The sequence below is a fragment of the Rattus rattus genome, chromosome 5 (assembly GCF_011064425.1).
Source record: "Rattus rattus isolate New Zealand chromosome 5, Rrattus_CSIRO_v1, whole genome shotgun sequence".
Taxonomy (NCBI): Eukaryota; Metazoa; Chordata; class Mammalia; order Rodentia; family Muridae; genus Rattus; species Rattus rattus.
In genome coordinates, this window is record NC_046158.1 from 14,567,705 (window position 1) to 14,586,272 (window position 18,568).

General features: G+C 37.6%; 2 protein-coding genes and 1 pseudogene across 2 annotated transcripts; 2 read left to right on the forward strand and 1 right to left on the reverse strand.

The window, feature by feature from the left end:
- Positions 1-1,050: 1,050 nt before the first annotated feature.
- Positions 1,051-1,986, reverse strand: LOC116900135 (olfactory receptor 1N1-like). The gene has a single exon (XM_032901909.1). The coding sequence runs from the start codon at positions 1,984-1,986 to the stop codon at positions 1,051-1,053; it is 936 nt and encodes a 311-aa protein (XP_032757800.1).
- Positions 1,987-12,908: 10,922 nt separating this feature from the next.
- On the forward strand, positions 12,909-13,861 carry LOC116900136 (olfactory receptor 1N2-like). The gene is given in 2 exon segments (XM_032901910.1): positions 12,909-13,443; positions 13,446-13,861. Coding segments are annotated over 2 exon segments (951 nt in total).
- A 2,994-nt stretch (positions 13,862-16,855) lies between these two features.
- Positions 16,856-17,383, forward strand: LOC116900042 (annotated as a pseudogene).
- The last annotated feature ends 1,185 nt before the right edge of the window (positions 17,384-18,568 follow it).

Genomic DNA, 18,568 nt, shown 5'->3' on the forward strand with positions numbered 1-18,568 from the left:
GCAGTGAAGAGTGACCACAGCAAATGTAACAATGGAAATTATACGATCTCTATTTTTAAAAATTAGTATTTCTGAGATCCTCAGGGACAGAAATGCCAGCTTCATGCATCTTTAAATATCATATATCTTTCTACTAGTAAATTATGTCAAATTACTAACATACATTCTACACATAGAGAAAAATCTGTTAAAGAAACACACAAAGGTCAATTTAGTATTTTCACCCAGTGGTCTGAGGAAGCTGTAGCACTGAACCATTTTGTTTTTCAGTGGAAAAATTTCAACATCATCCTTGCTGAATCCTTGGCAGATCATAGGAAGCTGGACAACCAGCATAGAAACATAAATATTGAACTTCTTGGGCAATCCTTCATCAGTTCTGCATTTCCTGGAATGTAACTAATATCTGTTACTTCTCTTATAACCTACACTTAATCCTATGGACATGATGGATACTTCTTAATTTTGATTGATCTATAGACTAATAACCTAAAATATAATGTCAAGAAAGCACAGATTTTGTCTATTCATTGCTATCTGAGAGCCAGAACTTAGCTCTAAGCACATAGTAACTACTCTGTGAACACTTTCTGAGTAAATGAATTTGAGAAAAATTACTTTCGAGTTGAGGGAAAAATTAAAAGTGCAACAGCAAAAACACTGTTTTGAACACCCACTATTTCCTCTTTACAACTCTATTACTAATACCTTTCAAGGTGTGCTTTACTTAATTCCACAACACATTAAATAGAAAATATTCAGTTAGTTAGAATACTACATGTCTGTAACTTTCAAACTTAGAAAGCCAGAAAATTATGAGTTTCAGACTATTGTAACCTATGTAGTATACAAAAACAAAATGCAACAAGAAATACAACTTATAGAAAAACTCTATATTTTTCTAGTCTTAACTTTATGTATGAAATGATTGAAGTTAAAGTAAAGATTAGTGGGGCAATAATCTCTTGGCTATCAAGTAACCATTTCCAAACTGAAAACTACTTATCTGACTCAACTCCTGTCTTTTTATTAAACATTGTCTTGTTATATCTAAGAAGATAAAATTCTCCTATGAGAAAGAAGCCTCTTTAGGGCTCCTTTTATGTCCTTGTTCCTTAGACTATAGATGAAGGGGTTCAACATAGGAGTCACAACTGTATACATTGCAGCAGCTGCAACATCCTTCTCTGTGGTCTCTACAGAGGAAGGGAACAGATAGACACTGAAGAGTGTTCCATAGAAAACACAGACCACACAAAGGTGGGAACTACAAGTAGAAAAGGCCTTTGAACTCCCACCAGAAGACTGGACCCTAAGAACGGCAAATACAATGTGGACATAGGAGATGACAATGCTTACAAAGGGGACCATGAGTACTGTACCTCCAAAGCCAGAAAGCACTAACTCATTGACATGAGTGTCTGAGCATGAAAGCTTCATGACAGAAGTAACATCACAGAAAAAATGAGCTATTTCCCCAACAACACAGAAGGACAGTCGAGCCATGAGAAGAGTGTGAGTCAGAGCAACTATGTTGGTGAGAACCCAGCATAGGATAAGCATCAGGACACAGATTCGGGCATTCATAATTGTGGAATAGTGGAGAGGGTGACAGATGGCCACATAGCGGTCATAGGCCATCACAGCCAGGAAGAAGCTGTCTAAATCACCAAACATCATGAATAAGTACATTTGGGTGAGGCATCCAGTATAGGAGATGGTATGGCGCTGAGTCTGAACATTAAACAACATCTTGGTCACTGTAGATGATATTAAACCCATGTCAGCAAAGGACAGGTTGGCCAAAAAGAAGTACATAGGAGTGTGAAGGTGTGGGTCAGAGCCAATGGCCATGATAATGAGTACATTCCCAGTCAAGGTGACAAGATACATACATAGAAAAAGTCCATAGAGTAGCTGCTGTTGCTCTGGAAATCCTGATATTCCTCGTAGGAAAAATTCAGAAACACTGGACTGGTTTTCCATGCGTATAGAGCATCTGTAGTTCAGAAAAGATAGTCAGAATGTGAAGTTGGTTCTCGAGATGCAGGCATTGGCTTCTTCTGATCCATCAACCCCTTCATATGTATTTAAACTTATTGTCTTTATTTCCAAGATGACATCATGTTTTCATATTGGTATCCTTCTGAGGACTCTCATAAACCCTCTTCTCTAAATTAGATGCTATATGCTCTACATGTTTTTCACGACATCCTGTCTCTGGTATTAACACACTTAGGTTTACAGCTCCTGTCAATTTTATTAGTAAAGTGTGGTATATTCATGAATATGCTGAGGTAGGATAATTATAATGTCTTTGAAGAAATAATCCAACACACACACACACACACACACACACACACACACACACACACACACAGAGAGAGAGAGAGAGAGAGAGAGAGAGAGAGACTCAAGCATTTGCATACATAGTGCATCATTTTATATTGAAGGGTATCTATTGGAATAACCCTTGTCCACTTGTATTTTATCCCTTGTCCTGATATAAAATATCAAATCCAGTGTTGCTATATCAATCAGTTTTGCCATAGTCATCACCATCTTCTTTAGGTATCATTTACTAGCCACTTGTTAAGTGTTGGATACTGTTAAGCACTTATGTAGACTATCTTCATCCTTAAATAACACTAAGACACAGAGATTAGCATTCTTATATATGATACTGCAAAGGGTAGGGATATGGGATATTCTATAAGTATTACCACTCATAAATACAAATAACACTGGATGCCAACCATTAACCTATACAAAAATGTGATTCTTTTTTATTCCATTTATATTTAATCTACTATGATTTGTACCTTAACAACTTTTGTGTTACCGGTTCTTCCTATTTTGTTGTCTTGATTGGCAGAATAAAGATGAAATTCAAGAACTGAATAAAACCTAAAAGAGCAGCTGGCACAGAGATTTGCAGTCTTTGGCAGTAGACTACATTTCAACTTGTTGAAATATAAAATTTTATCCTCCTATGAGAACTGTTAATTTATACTCTTTAAGGTACAGTTTGCAAAACTGTACTGTCCTTGAGAGCTAAATCTTCGAGTATTCTGATGCTCAACTGTATTTATTTATTTTTATTTAGTTCAATAAGTGTCTGAGTCATGAATAAATAAGTTTGGGCTAAATGTAAGATGATTGATTGAAAATTTTTAATTATGAATTAGAAGACTATATGGAATAAGTACATATGGTATGGTATTGTATGGTATGGTATGGTACAGTGTGGTAAGCTACTGGACTCTCAGATTAGTTTTCTATTAAGTCACAATTGCTTCCACATTTGCTTAGTAAGACTGCAGACCTAAAAAGAAAACTTACATACAAATCAATATATTTATTTTTGAACCCAATATTTCCTGTGTTAGCAAGAGGGAGAGCTGAAAACACAATTTCTCTTCTGTATTCTGTAATAACTGAATCTGATGACATTTCAGAACTATACAACATTCCTGAGAGATCAGAAAGAGTTAAAAGCTGTTTCCTTCTCTACAAGATCTCATGATGAATAATATCATGCCACATAAAGGCTAAAATCTTATATTTAACACATAATCATGCATCAAAATGAGAAAGACTCTCTTAAGACCCAATGGATTGTAACCTCATTAAGATGATGGAATGTAAGCTAATAAATACGTTTTGTTCAGTTGGAAAGTCCACTAACTTCCATTGAGTGTTTTAAAATAAATATTGTCATTTTAGAAATGAACAATTAGTCTTATATTAGCTGTGTCAGTATGCAATGCATTTATGAGCCTATTGATATACAGAAGTGCTTTAGTCATTGGTATGAAATAGTGTACAAAGCACTCACCCCTCAAATTCTCCAGGAACACATAAATCCCAACTTTTACTTTCTCTTTTTGTTATTCTATTCAAGCACTTGGTACTAGCATCCTTTGCTTCATCCTTTCTCTGGAAATGTTTATTGTCATTTTACTATTTGTGACTTGAGAAAACTGTACAGATTTTTGAAACACCAATGAGATGCTTCCAGAGACTTGGGGAAGACTCTCTCTGATATCCACGGTTAAGTAATTTTACTTACCACCAAAGTTTCTTCTTTTACTGTGTTAATCAAAATAGATAAGAGTTGGCTCAAGGATGATAGACAAGAGTAGCACTAATGTGAGCTATTTAATTCCAGTTCCTTTGCTTACTTCTACACCAGTCAAAGAAAAGAAAGAAATGCAAATGCTCCCTTATCCCCAAGGAGAAATCTCAGATTCTTCCTGAGAAACTTTTTGAGATATTAATTGGAATTAGGGGTCAGAATCATGATTAATTAAAAACAAATAGCAAGCGACCAGAAATTGCATAGCTAAACTTAGATTAAAATATAATTTAATTCTGCTTTTAAATTATATGACAGGGGCAAGGTATATTAAGTTTCCAGATAAGTAGTTAAGGGGATAGTAAAGGAGTGCAAAGACAAGTAAAGGTCACATCTGAATGGAAGTCTTAAGCAGTCACAGCTACATTCACTGGCTGGAAGTGAGAGAAAAAGAAGTGAGGGTATAAGCTGAGCTCTGGAGATGACTGTGGACACACGGTTCTCAGATCACATCTGAACCAGATATTAAGGAATATTAAAGAAATGTACATTTGTAGCTTCAAACCTAAACATATAGAGAAAGAGGGATGTTAGTTCATCAGAAAGATTCCTGGAAAGGACTGAGCAGACTCAACATTGGACATCTACATGTACAAGGAAGGAGTCAAGGGACAGATTTCCCATGAGCTTTGTTCATATAAGCACTCATAATTATCTTATGTCTCTGTTCTGTAACTAACCAAGTTAGAATAGCACTGGTGTCACTAAACGTGGTGATCTATTTCTTCTTTAAAGAAACTTTATTTGCATTGAATTATAAAGTCAGCTACTGTAAAAATATGCTTTATAGGAAAGTAAATCTATCTGTACAACAAGGTCCCTCTTCCTAAACTCTTCCTAAAACAATTCCAAATCTACCAGTGTCCACTTCTGGACACAGTTTAATAGGGCATGCATTTCTTGACGAATTTTCATGCTTATCATTAAAGATTCTGTATTAAGCTCATGCATCTGACTCCAATCATAATTACTTAAAAGTAGCTCTTTTCAAAGGCACAAGGGCCATGAAATCAAGAGAAAAACATGATAGTAAATAATAATAACAAAAACTTGGAATTTGGAATCCAGATAAAAGAGTGAGTCTGAATGTAGCTCTCAATTTGATTGACTTTTGGAGAGTTCTCCAAATTTAGGATCCTGAACTCCTTTCTGTTTATATTTACTTTACAAATATCATAACTGTAAATTATGTCCCCACTCCACCAAAAAAAGCAGTGAAAGCATGGTTGTTAAATTTACATTTTATGATTTGAGGCTTAAAAATCATCAAACCTCCACCATGCCTTTTAGAATACTTTCTCCCAAGTTATTTGCTTTCAGAGCTCTGACGTCCAACTCTTAACTGCTTTAGGGTTTCAGTAACACCAACAACTGATGTTCAGATGTAACAGATATGGAATGCATAGATTAGTGAAAATATCGATGCAAATAGCTATTTGTATAGATAGATTTTTTTCTCCCACTCTCTCACAACTGAGTTTCAGTTTTAACACTTAAACCTAAATATTTAAATGTAGTCCTTAAAAGTTTAAGGACATTTTGCCACACCTGCAAGAATAAGATGTAGGCCAGAAACCTGCAGAACTTTCCCTTTCTTTTTGTTCTTTCATAAAGACACCCTTTGTTCAAACAGAAGCCATACCTGACAAAAGACCAGGTATTCTGCCTGGTCAAATACTTCCTTCTCTCTTTAAGTGCCCACTCTCCTTGATGCTATCCACAAATATATCTCCCTTCCTCCTACTTGATCCTAGCCCACAATGTGGGTGGAGACCTCCTGCTCAACAAGAGACCATGTTTGCCACCAGAGGTCTAGCCCCCATGTCTGGTGCAGATTTCCTACTCAACCACAGACCTCTTAGATTAGAAGACCAGCAAGAAAAAGAAGCCAAAAAAGCAAAACAACCATCCGACAGGGACAAACATAGAAATTAGCACCTAGACCTTTAATCATCCTAAACCCAGATGCTGAAATGCCAGTATAAGAAAAAAATCAACCACATCCAGGGAAATATGTCCCCACCAGAGTACATTTATTCTACTACGGCAAGACCAGAATATTTTACCAGAGCTAAGGCACAATAAAAAGACATTAAAACCCAATTTATAAAGATAATATAGGTGCTTGAGGAAGCAAATAAATCACTTAAAGAAATTGAGAAAAAGATAGACAGAAAAAAATTGAGGATATCAATAAATCCTCTAAAGAATGTCCAGATAAAAACCAATCAGTTGAAAGAAATGAATAAAATTGACCAAAACCTAAAAATAAAAATAAAAACAATAAAGAAAACACAAAATGAGGGAATTCTTGAAATGAAAAAAATCTATGTAATCAAAGCGCAACTACAGCTGCAAACATCACCAACAGAATACAAGAGATGACAGAGACAATCTTGGCTGAAGATATGATAAAATAAATAGATACATCAGTAGAAGTCACTGTTAAATTTTAAAAGTTCCTGCTCAAAATATCCAGAAAATCTCGAACACTATGAAAACACCAAACCTAAGAATAATGGGAATAGAAGAAGGAGAAGATTTCCAGCTCAAAGGCATAGAAAAGACTTTCATCACAATCATAGAAAATTTTTCCAACCTAAAGAAAGAGATGCCTATAAAGGTATACGAACATGTCCCCACCAGCGCACATGCAGAACACCAGAAAATAAAGTTGCTAATTACATACAGTGCTAAACATACAGAACAACAACAACAACAACAAAAAGAATATTAAAAACTTCACTGGCAAAAGGTCAAGTAGCATATAAAGGGAGACCGATTAGAATTGCACCTGACTGCTCAACAGAAGCACTTAAAACCAGAACGAACTGGCCACCTTGTCCTGCAGACTTTAAGAGACCACATAAACCATCCCACATTACTATACCCATAAAACTTTTAATCATCATAGATGGAGAAAACAAGATATGCCATGATAAAGTCAAATTTAAACAATATTTATCTATAAGTACAGCCCTACAGAATATGCAATAAGAAAACTCCCACACAAGCAGGTTAATTATACCCAAGAAAACACAGGATATAATCTCACATGAGCAAAACCAATAAAAGTGAACACACACACACACACACACACACACACACACACACAAACACAAAACCACCACACACCAACAACAACAAAATAACAGGAATTAACAATCAGTAGGTATTGATATCCCTCAAAGCCAATGGACTCTACTTCTCTAATAAATATACAGGATAACAGAATGGATGCAAAAAGAAGATTTATCCTTCTGCTGCATGCCAGAAACACACCTTAGCATCAAAGGTAGACATTACCTCAGAGTAAAGGGTTGGAATAGATTTGTCAGCAAATGAACCTAAGAAGCAAGCTGGTATAGCCATTTTAATATATAAGAAAATAGACTTCAAACTAAAATTAATGAAAGGAGATGGGGAAATCCCCTTGGCATTGTACAAAGAGACACCATGTTGGTGATGGTGCTCTCATAATAGTCAGATGCAGAGCAAATGACAGTCCTTTGTTCATCCTATTCCTGGCTTTTTTACCAAAGATGTTTTATGCTTGGAATACACAAAAGTCAAATCAAGGAAACTGAAGTAGAGGGCAACCCTGTAGGAGGAACAACAGTCTCAATTAACCTGGATCCTGAAATCTCTCAGACACTGGATCACCAACCAGGCAGCAAACACCAGCTGAGATGAGGCCTCCAACACATATACCACAGAGGACTCTTGGTCTGGGTTCAGTCAGAGAAGATGGACTCAAGAGCCTGGAGGCCCCAGGAAGCTTAGAGATCTGGTGGGGTGGGTGGGGTGGGGACACCATTATGAAGACTGACAGGGAAGGAGGTATGGGATGTGGAACAGTCAGGCAGTGAACTGGGAGAGTAATAAAATATGGAGTGTAAAACTAAACAAATTTCAAAATGTTTTTAAAAAGAAAAGGTCTCCCATAATCACAGATCAATAGGGTTAACATAGCAAAAATGTCCATCTTATCAAAAGCAATTACAGATTCAATGCAATTCCCAGAAAAATTGCAACATCATTATTTTATAGACCTTTAAAAAATGATTCTCATATGGAAAAACAAAAGTCCCAGGATAGCTAAAATAACCCTGTGCAATAAAAGAAGTTCTGAAGGTATCACCACCCTTGATTTCAAGCTGTATTATAAAACAATGCAAATAAAAAAACTGCATTATATTTTTACAAAAACAGACAAGTTGATCAATGGACTCAAACTGAAGACCCAGAAGTAAATACAGGCACCTATGGACACTTGATTTTTTCTACAAAGAAACAGAAGTTATGCAATGGGAAAAATGAAAGCATCTTGAACAAATGGTACTAGTCTAACTGGATGTCAGCATGTAGAAGAATGAAAATAGGTCCTAATCTATCACCCTACACAAAACTCAAGTCCAAGGGATCAAACATCTCAGCATAAAATCAGATGATAGAAGAGAAAGAGAAAGTAGGGGAAAGACTTGAATGCATTTTCTGGTACAGGAGACAACTTCTTGAACAGAATATCAATTTAGAGTAGTAAAATCAACTATTAAAAAGGCTACTCTAAGGCAAAGGACACCATCAATAGGACAAAGGGGCAGCATACAAGATGGGGAAATATATTTACCATCCCCAAATCTGACAAAAGGTTGATCTTCAACATATATAAACAATTCAAGAAATTAGACATCAATAAACTATATAATACAATTAAAAATGAGTAGAAATCTAAACATAATTCTCAAATGAGGAATCCTGAATTCCTGGGAAGCACTTAAAGGATGTTCAACATCCTTAGCCGTCAGGGAAATGTAGATCAAACTATTCTGAAATGCCATCTTACACACATCAGAATGGCTAAGATCAATACACAGTGACAACTCATGCTGATGAGGATGTAGAGCAAGGGAAATACTCCTTCATCACTGTTGGGAGTGAAAACTTGTCCAGCCACTATGGAAATCAATATCCCAGTCTGTTAGAAAATTGAGAATCAGTCTAGCTCAATACCCAGCTACAGCAGTCTTGAACATATAACCAAAAGACATGTCATCATACCACAAGGACATTTGCTCAATTATGTTCACAGTGGCTTATTTATAATATCTAGAAACTGGAAACAATCTATATGTCTCCCAACCTAAGAATGAATAAGTATTACTCAGTTGTTATAAAAATATGGCATTGTGATATTTTGCAGACAAATACATGCAACTTGAAAAAAATCATCCTGAGCAAGGTAATTCAGATCCTGAAAGAGAAATGATATTTACCTAACTGTTAAGTAAAGGATAATCATGATACAGAGAAGCTAAGTAACAAGGAGGGCTCAAGATTTGATACATGGATCTCCCTGTGAAGAGAAAATAGAATGAATTTTGCAGGTAGACTTTGGTAGTTAGAAATGAGAACAGGAGGGATTATGTGGGTTAGGGAGGGATGTAGGGAGAGAGTATGGAGGGAGATAGCTGGAATTAATGGGTTTTATGGGGCAGTTTGGAAAACTAGTATAGTGGAAACTTCCTGCAACCTATAAGGGTTACCCTTGAGAGGACTCCAAGTAATCGTGGAAACAGAGCCTAAACCAGTCATCTTCTGTAATGAGTCAAGGCTTCTAATGGAGAGACTAGGGCACCAACTCAGCCATAAAACTTTTTACCTTTTGTCTGTTCTGCCTCCAAGATGTTCTGGGGCAGTGGTAGCTCAGAGCTTCTGGAAATAGCCAGCTAATGACTGGCCTAACTTAAGGAGGCCCTCAATAGAAAGAGTGAACCCATGCCTGACACTGCCTTAATGCCCAGGAACTGGAAGCTGGATAGCCCAGGGACCTAGGGCAGAATGAAATATGACTGACCAAAGGGGGAAAAAATGAATGGAACGATTTCTAATGAAATTCTGCTATACTCACAGACTGGTGCCTACCCCGATTGCCATCAGAGAGACTTCCTCCAGCAGCTGAAAAAAATGCAGATACCAACAGCAAAACACTAGTTAGTGCCTAAGGATCTTCAGAGAAAAGTGGGAGAAAGGATTGTAGGAGGCAGAGGAGTTGAGGAAACCAAGAGAACACACTCACAGAATAAACTAAGCAGGGCCCATATGTGCTCACAGAAACTGATTATTAGGTCTTCTGCATATACACTGTGGTTGTTTTGGTTTCTGTGGGACTCCTAACAGTGGGAGTGGTAGTGACCCTGATTCATTTGCCTGCAATTTCCTCCTACAGGGTTGCCTTGTCCAGCCTCAATATAAGTTTGGATCTAATCTTCTTTGCATCTTGTTATGCTGGGTTTGTTTGATATCCCTGGGAGGCCTGATCTTTTTCCGAATGGAGGTGGAGGAGCAGTGGATCAAGAAGAGGCAGGAGGTGGCAGAGACTATGAGTGGAGGGAAGAGAGGCTGTGGTTAGGAAGTGTTGTGTGAAAAAAATAAAAATGAGAGGTGGAAAGATGGATTAGTAGTTAAGAGCATTGGATGCTGTTTCAGAGGACCTGGGTTCAGTTTTCAATACCCACAACAGCCACATGGCAGCTTAGAGCCATCTGCAAATCCAGTTACAGGGCATATGGTGGCTTCATCCGTACTTTGCAGCTACCAGGCATGCATGTTGATACAGACCTACATAGAAGCAAAACACCAATATATATGTACAATAATAATCAAAAATAAAATAATAAAATTTAGAGAAATAGCTAAGTAGAATTATACCATCCAGTGAATGGGACAGAATTTTTTACCATAAAGATAATTGAGGAGAAAATACTTTTTAAAGAAGTCTATATGTAAAATGAGGATTATTAGTACTAATTTCCAATCTTAAAGATACATATATTTCATGTCAAAAAAGGACAAATAGTAACATGAGAACTAAGAGAAATAATTATATATCTAAAAGTCAAGAGACACAAGCCATGGGTATATCTCAAGGACAGAGTACTTGCCTAGTACATACAAAATCCTAGGTTTATTTTCTAGCATTGCAAAAGAAATTGATGTGAAATGTGTATTGTTACTAGTAAGAGGATATACATACAAATTTATATATATTGATTCTTTTGCACTTATGAAGTTGTTAATGATTCCAATATCATCCTAGTTGCCTAGTGTTATGATGTACAGTGGTTAAGAGGATTGTCTCTTGACATGAACAGACACTAGGAAGAATTCTCCTCAGACTGTTACCCTCATTGGACACTTATTTTCCCACCTGCAATTGTAATACTATAGCTTATTTTCTTACTGGTGATCATATACTGAACTGTTCAGAAAGAGTTGACTTTTTAACAGAAATATGGAAGACAGGTTCAGATTTTCTAGCAGTTGCTGTGTATAAATTGATATGGCTAATATGCATTATGTAGGCTACCTCATCTAAAACTTTTAGATGTCTTGAAGGAATGTCTCATTTTCAAATATTTCTGTTTAGGAAAATCAAAGATGGTCATGATATCACTTAGACTCTGAATTTCTTTTTCCATCTCATTTTAGAGAGAGCAAAAGAAAGTGTGTTGTCCAACACATAGAGAAGAGTCCCAGAAGGCTAGCTTGTCACGCTAAAGAACATTCTAGCAAGTGATTCACAATAGCACCTTTGAGACCTGCACCTGGTAGCTTAGCCCTTGAGGAAAGGAATGTCTTCAGGTCCCCTAGGACCCAGACTGAGCTGGCTGAAGAACAAGGTCTACAGTGACACTGGGGTTGGCTTTAACAAGTGATTTGGGAGATGATCTGATAGGAGGCTTTATAGTTCTAAGAAACCCTTGTCCTTTTTTGATCCAAGGAAGCAGTAATTGAGTCTTGTGCCCTAAGTGTTCTCAAAGAGCAATAGACTTAATGAACATCAGCTTTACTGACCAAGACAGAAAAGATCTCTATCAGGTCTTCACTGATATTTTTCTAGATAGAGGAGAAAACTTGCAAATTTGAAGATGCTTAAGTTTTTTGCACACTGTGATAGGTGAGTACCTGGATAGGATAATATTTAACTTCATTCATGCTTAACTGCACAAACACAACACACACACACACACACACACACACACACACACACACACACACACACGATGAGAGGGGGAGGGAGGGAGGAAGGGAGGGAGGGAGAGAGAGAGAGAGAGAGAGATATCTATCTGTTTTGAGAACACCTTAACAGTGGCTGCAATGGTGGTATATAACTGCCCTTAGTCCACAGGTCTAATGTTCCCAGTTATGGAAAATTTCAGGACTGCTTTGAATGGATGAGGCTAGGTCCTAGGATTAGGAAGCAGTTCATTTTTTTTCACCAAAGTCATTTGCAGTGTCCATACAGAAAGCTTAACATACACAGATGTATATGCATATATTTAGGTATGTGAGCATGCATTGGGGAAAAAAAGAGATGATGATGATGATGATGATGATGATGATGAAGATTTACATTTCCTGTTGAAAGCGCCAACCTAAAATATTTTTCAAATATTCCCAACAAGGTCATACTGAATTCCCACCTCCTTCAAGTAACCTGTGCTAAATTATCTAATCAAATTAATCTCTTTGGTGTAGGCCCTGTTACAGCACAGAAAGGAACATTTGCATTTGCTTATTATTTTAACTCTTCTATGAAAAATTTTCATGAGTGTTCTATTCCCAGTGATACTCAGACATGTTCATGGGCAAGGGTCACATATTTTTCCCTTTGCATACTATGTAGGTCTGACAATATAAATTCATATATGTGAGCTGATCTAATGATTAAGTCACATAGAGAATTTTACAACAAGAGCTACACAGCATGGGAAAACCAAGTAGACTGAACCAATCTGTTGCTTCAGACTTCCTTCTTCTGGGACTCTCTGAGCAGTCAGGGGAGCAGTCTCTTCTATTTGGCATCTTCCTGGGCATGTACCTGGTCACTATGGTGGGGAACCTGCTCATCATCCTTGTCATCAGCTCTGATGCACACCTACACACTCCTATGTACTTCTTCTTGGCGAATCTCTCCTTAACTGATGCCTGCTTCACTTCTGCTTCAGTCCCCAAAATGCTTGCCAACATCTATACCCAGAGACAGACCATCTCCTATTCTGGTTGCCTTACCCAGCTCTATTTCCTCCTGATGTTTGGCGGCCTCGACAATTGCCTTCTGGCTGTGATGGCATATGACCGATACGTAGCCATCTGCCAGCCACTCCATTACAGCACAGCTATGAGTCCCCAATTCTGTGCATTGATGCTGTGTATGTGCTGGGTGCTGACCAACTGCCCTGCCCTCATGCACACGCTGCTGCTGACCCATGTGGCTTTCTGTGCCCACACAGCCATCCCCCATTCTACTGTGATCCCAGTGCTCTGCTGAAACTTGCCTGTTCTGACACCCACATTAATGAGCTGATGATAATTTCCATGGGCTTGGTGTTTCTCGCTGTTCCTCTTATGTTGATTGTCATCTCCTATGTCTGCATTTCCTGGGCTGTGCTGGACATCCCTTCTCCTGGAGGGCGATGGAAAGCCTTTTCTACCTGTGGCTCCCACCTTACAATTGTTCTGCTCTTCTACGGATCTCTGATGGGTGTGTATTTACTTCCCCCATCCACTCACTCTACCGAGAGGGAAAGCAGGGCTGCCGTTCTCTACATGATTGTGATTCCCATGCTGAACCCATTCATCTACAGCTTGAGGAACAGAGACAAGAAAGAAGCTTTGGGCAAACTCTTTGGTGCTAGAAAAGCAGTTTTCTTACTATAAATCTTATGCTTAGGCCTAATTCTCTGATCAAAACTTGCCTTCTATCACTTCAGTGAATCTGTGTTAAAACAGAACAAAATGGGCATTTACGTCCTCCAGGCTGTGATGTAAAATGAATTTTTTTCTTTTTCATTGGATATTTTATGTATTTACATTCTCCATTTTTCCCCTCTCCCACACCCCCTCCCCCTCTTCCTATGAGGATGCTCCCCCTCCCACACACTCACTCCCAACTCACTGCCCTGACATTTCCTTACACTGAGGAATTGAGCCTTCACAGGGCCAAGGACTTCTCCTACTGATGCCAGACAATGCCATCCTCTGCTACATATACGGTTGGAGCCATGGGTCCTACATGTGAACTCTTTGGTCGGTGGTTTACTCCCTGGGAGCTCTGGGGAGTCTCGCTGCTTGATATTGTTGTTCTTCCATATGAGGTTGCAAAGCCCTTCAGCCCCTTCAGTCCTTTCTCTAACTCCTCCATTGTTGTCCCTGTGTTCAGTCTGATAGTTAGCTACAAGCATCTGCATCTGTATCAGTAAGGCTCTGGCAGAGCCTCTCAGAAGACATCCATATCAGGCTCCTGTCAACAAGCACTTATTGACATCAGCAATAGTGACTGGGCTTGGTGGCTGCATATAGGATGGATCTCTAAGTAGGGCAGTCTATGGATGGCCTTTCCTTCAGTCTCTGCTCTAAACTTTGTCCGTGCATTTCCTTTAGACAGGAGCAATTCTGGGTTAAAATTTTGAGAAGTATGGATGACTCCATCCACCAACCAGGGGCCTTGCCTAACTTCTGGATAAGGACTCTACAGGTTCTCCCCCTTTGTTGGACATTTCAGCTAATCTCATCCCTGCTGGGTCCTGAGTGCCTCTTGCTTTCTTGGCATCTGGGACTTGCTGATGTCTACATCCAGTTCCCCATCACACGTTACTACATGTCTCTGTTCAAATTCCTGACCCTCTGAATATCATCTCCATCTCATCTAATACCTGATTCTGTCTATTTTCCCCTCCCCCTCCTCGCTTCCTCCCAAGTCCCTCCTACCCTTTACCTCCAATTTGTAGATAGTCCTTCTAAGAAGGACTGAAACATCCACATTTTGGTCTTCCTTCTTCTTGAACTCTATATGATCTGCGAATTGTATCTTGGGTATTTCAAGCTTTGGGGCTAATATACAGTTATCAGTGAGTTTATACCATGTATGTTCTTTTGTGACTGGGTTACTTCATTCAGGATGATATTTTCTAGTTCCATCTATTTGCCTAAGAATTTCATAAAGTCATTGCTTTTAATAGCTGAGTAATACTCCATTGTGTAAATGTATCACATTTTCTGTATCCATTCCTCTGTTGAAGGGCATCTGGGTTTTTTCCAACTTCTGGCTGTTATTAATAAGGCTGCTATAAACATAGTGGAGCATGTGTTCTTGTTATATGTTGGAGCATCATTTGGTATAGCTGGGTCTTCAGGTAGTACTATTTCCAGTTTTCTGAGGAACCTCCAGACTGATTTCCAGAGTGGATGTACCAGCTTACAATACCACCAACCATGGAGGAGTGTTCCTCTTTCTCCACATCCTTGCTAGCATCTGCCGTCACTGTGGTTTTGATCTTAGTCATTCCGACTGGTGTGAGATGGAATTTCAGGGTTGTTTTGATTTGCATTTCCCTGATGACTAAGAATGTTGAACATTTTTTTAGGTGTTTCTAGGTCATTTGATATTCCTCAGTTGATAATTCTTTGTTTAGCTCTGTACCCCACTTTATAGGGTTATTTGGTTATCCAGAGTCTAAGTTCTTGAGCTCTTCGTATATTTTGGATATTAGTCCTCTATTGAATATAGGATTGGTAAAGATCTTTTCTCAATCTGTTGGGTACCATTTTGTCCTATTGACAGTGTCCTTTGCCTTACAGAAAGATGAGATCTTTTACCTCCATTCTTCTTCACCTCAGTCTGACTACCATTGCTGGCAATAGGATATCATCCCTGGTCCTCAGCATATCAACCAGGATTAACTGAATTGCATGTTGTCAATCTTGGAGCCATTGAGGCAACCATGCAATGAGAAAAAGGGGCAAGAATATCAACATTTGCTGGCCATCTACACTGTCACTCATTCTTCAAAACATTAGATCTTTTGTGAAAGAGGTGTGAAAGTATATCCTTGAATATAATATGTTTATCAAAATGTAAGTAGATTTGAGTCCAACGCTTGTGACTTCTATTTTGTTACATTGTGCTGACAATAACAAGAGACATTTCAAAAAATCACACATACTATCCTGCTAAGATTTAAGAGAAAAATTTCAAAGTAATACATATGTTATGTATGTCCTTTCTGTACAATTATTAATCTTTCATAATTGTAATGGATGTTCTCAAACAAAATAACATTTCTTAAGTGCCTACAATGTGCAAATTTTGTATTTAGAAATACATGATTCATATATGGGGTTTTATATTAAACATTTATTAATATGAGAAGAAAATCAAGTGTGTTCGAAGTTTTGAGAACTATAATGATACCAAAATCAGTCTGCTGGAAATTAAGATCATAAAAGTCATAAAAGCCTAACCACACCTCTCTTTTATTTATCAGTTGTGAAACTTTCATAAAGAGCTCTTGTATATTTTGTTACATGTGCACATGTATCATTTTGGGTTGATATAAATTCAAATGTGTTTTTAATTTTGAAGAACATTTGTTCACTCCTGGTATATAAGAAAGAATAATGAACTGGGAAGGGTAGTACCTACTTGTAATCCTAGCACTCAGGAATCTGAGGAAGGAGAATTAGCATGAGCTACATTGTGAGTCCAAAGCTAGCCTGAGATACACAACAAGACAATCTTAAAAAATAGTAAAAAGGGCTTCTAGCTGCCATCTTGTGTCCCTACATGTGTGTGCCTTATCTCAGCTAGTCTGCCCAAGACCCTATGAGCTTGAACCCTACTCCCATGCACAGCCATACTTCTGCTCTGAAAAGATGTAAGAAACAATCATGAGCCAGGAAAAACTACAGGCACAAGTGTGAATTGTTGGGAAAGGAACCTCTCATAGAAAGATGAATGTACTTCATGGAACAGCTACAGCAGAGGATAAAAACTGCAGTTCTCCTTATAGAGGTTAGGGGTAAACAACTTGAAGAGGTTAAGATGTTTGCAAACCAATGAAAAGTGAACCATTTTAATAACCCTCAAGTACAGGAGTTTCTGGCAACAAACACCTTCACCATTACAAGCCATGCTAAGACAAAGTAGCTGACTGAAATGCTTTCCAGTATCCTAAGCCAGCTTGGTACAGTCTGTCTAGTTTAAGGAGATTAGATGATGCTCTGCCCAAACAATCTGTAGATGGGAAAGCACCACTTGCTCCTGAAGGTGAGGATGATGAAGTTCTAGATCTGGTGGAGAATTTTGATGAAGCTTCTAAGAATGAGGCAGACTTCATGGAGGTAACTTCTGAAAAAGGTGACACTTGCAGAAGTTACAGGATCTGCTGCTTTACATCATGACTGCTTTTTAAATATCTTTTGCTTATGGATCTGATAAAATCTAGATCTCTGATATTTTCAGTTCCCCTGGATACTATAGCTCTTACCTAATTCATTCTTTGCAACAAATTAAGCTGATGACACCTGGGAATAAAGTTTGGAAAAGGTTAATAAAATTATTTGCCTAGTTAAAAAAATTAGTAAAAGGAAAACTGAACTTCTGTGTATTGCCTTTTATATATCGTGGTGTAATTTCTTACTAGTTCTATGAGGGTTTCTTTAGCAGTTTCTTAAGTTTTCTGCACTATTACATTACCTGCACTATTACATTTGTGTTTTTCTTCCCAATCTGTACATGTTTTATTTCTTTCTCTTATCATATTCCATTAGCTAAAAATTCCCAAATGGCATTGAATAATAGTGTTTAAAAACCCTTTATGCCTGTTTCTAGTATTAATGGTATTGCAGTTAGTCTCTGGACACTAAATATAACACTTTTTTAAGTTTGTCAGAACAATTGTTTATCCAATGAAGACATTTACTCTGTTCCCAGTTTGTTGAGTTTTTATTGATAACATATGAATAAGAGTTGAATTTTACCTAATGCTTTTATTAATGCTAACACCGTGTGACTTTTTCTTCTTTCCCTTGTTGATGTGATAGTTTACAATCATTGTTCTTCTAATTGAAAGTACCTTTACATTGCTGAAATTAAATACTACTTTGTCATGATGCATCAATCTGCTTCACTCTTGTACTTAAATTTTTCATTATTTTATGGAAGATTTTGCACAAAATTTAATGAGAGATATTCGTTTGGAGTTTTCCTTTCTTATACCATCTTTTTCAAGTAATTTGTATTGTGGTGATGGTAACTATATACTCCCTCAGCTCCTGTATATTAGAAGAGATTATAAGCAACTGGTATGTATCAGTAAAATTGTTGAGGCCTGGTGCATTCTGTCTCAGAAAGTCATTAATTGTTTATTTAATTAAAAGATATATATTGAATGATATTTTTAGTTTCTTCTTGTGTGGGTTTAAGCAGACAGTAATGCAGCTTTTATAATGTTCCTTTCTTATATGTTTCATTATTCATGGTTCTGTACTGAATTACCCTTAACCACTTCTAATTTCAGTTTTTCTCTCCCCTTCCTTTAGGACCTCTCCATCTTGCTCTTCTTCTTCATCTGTCTTCTCTATGTT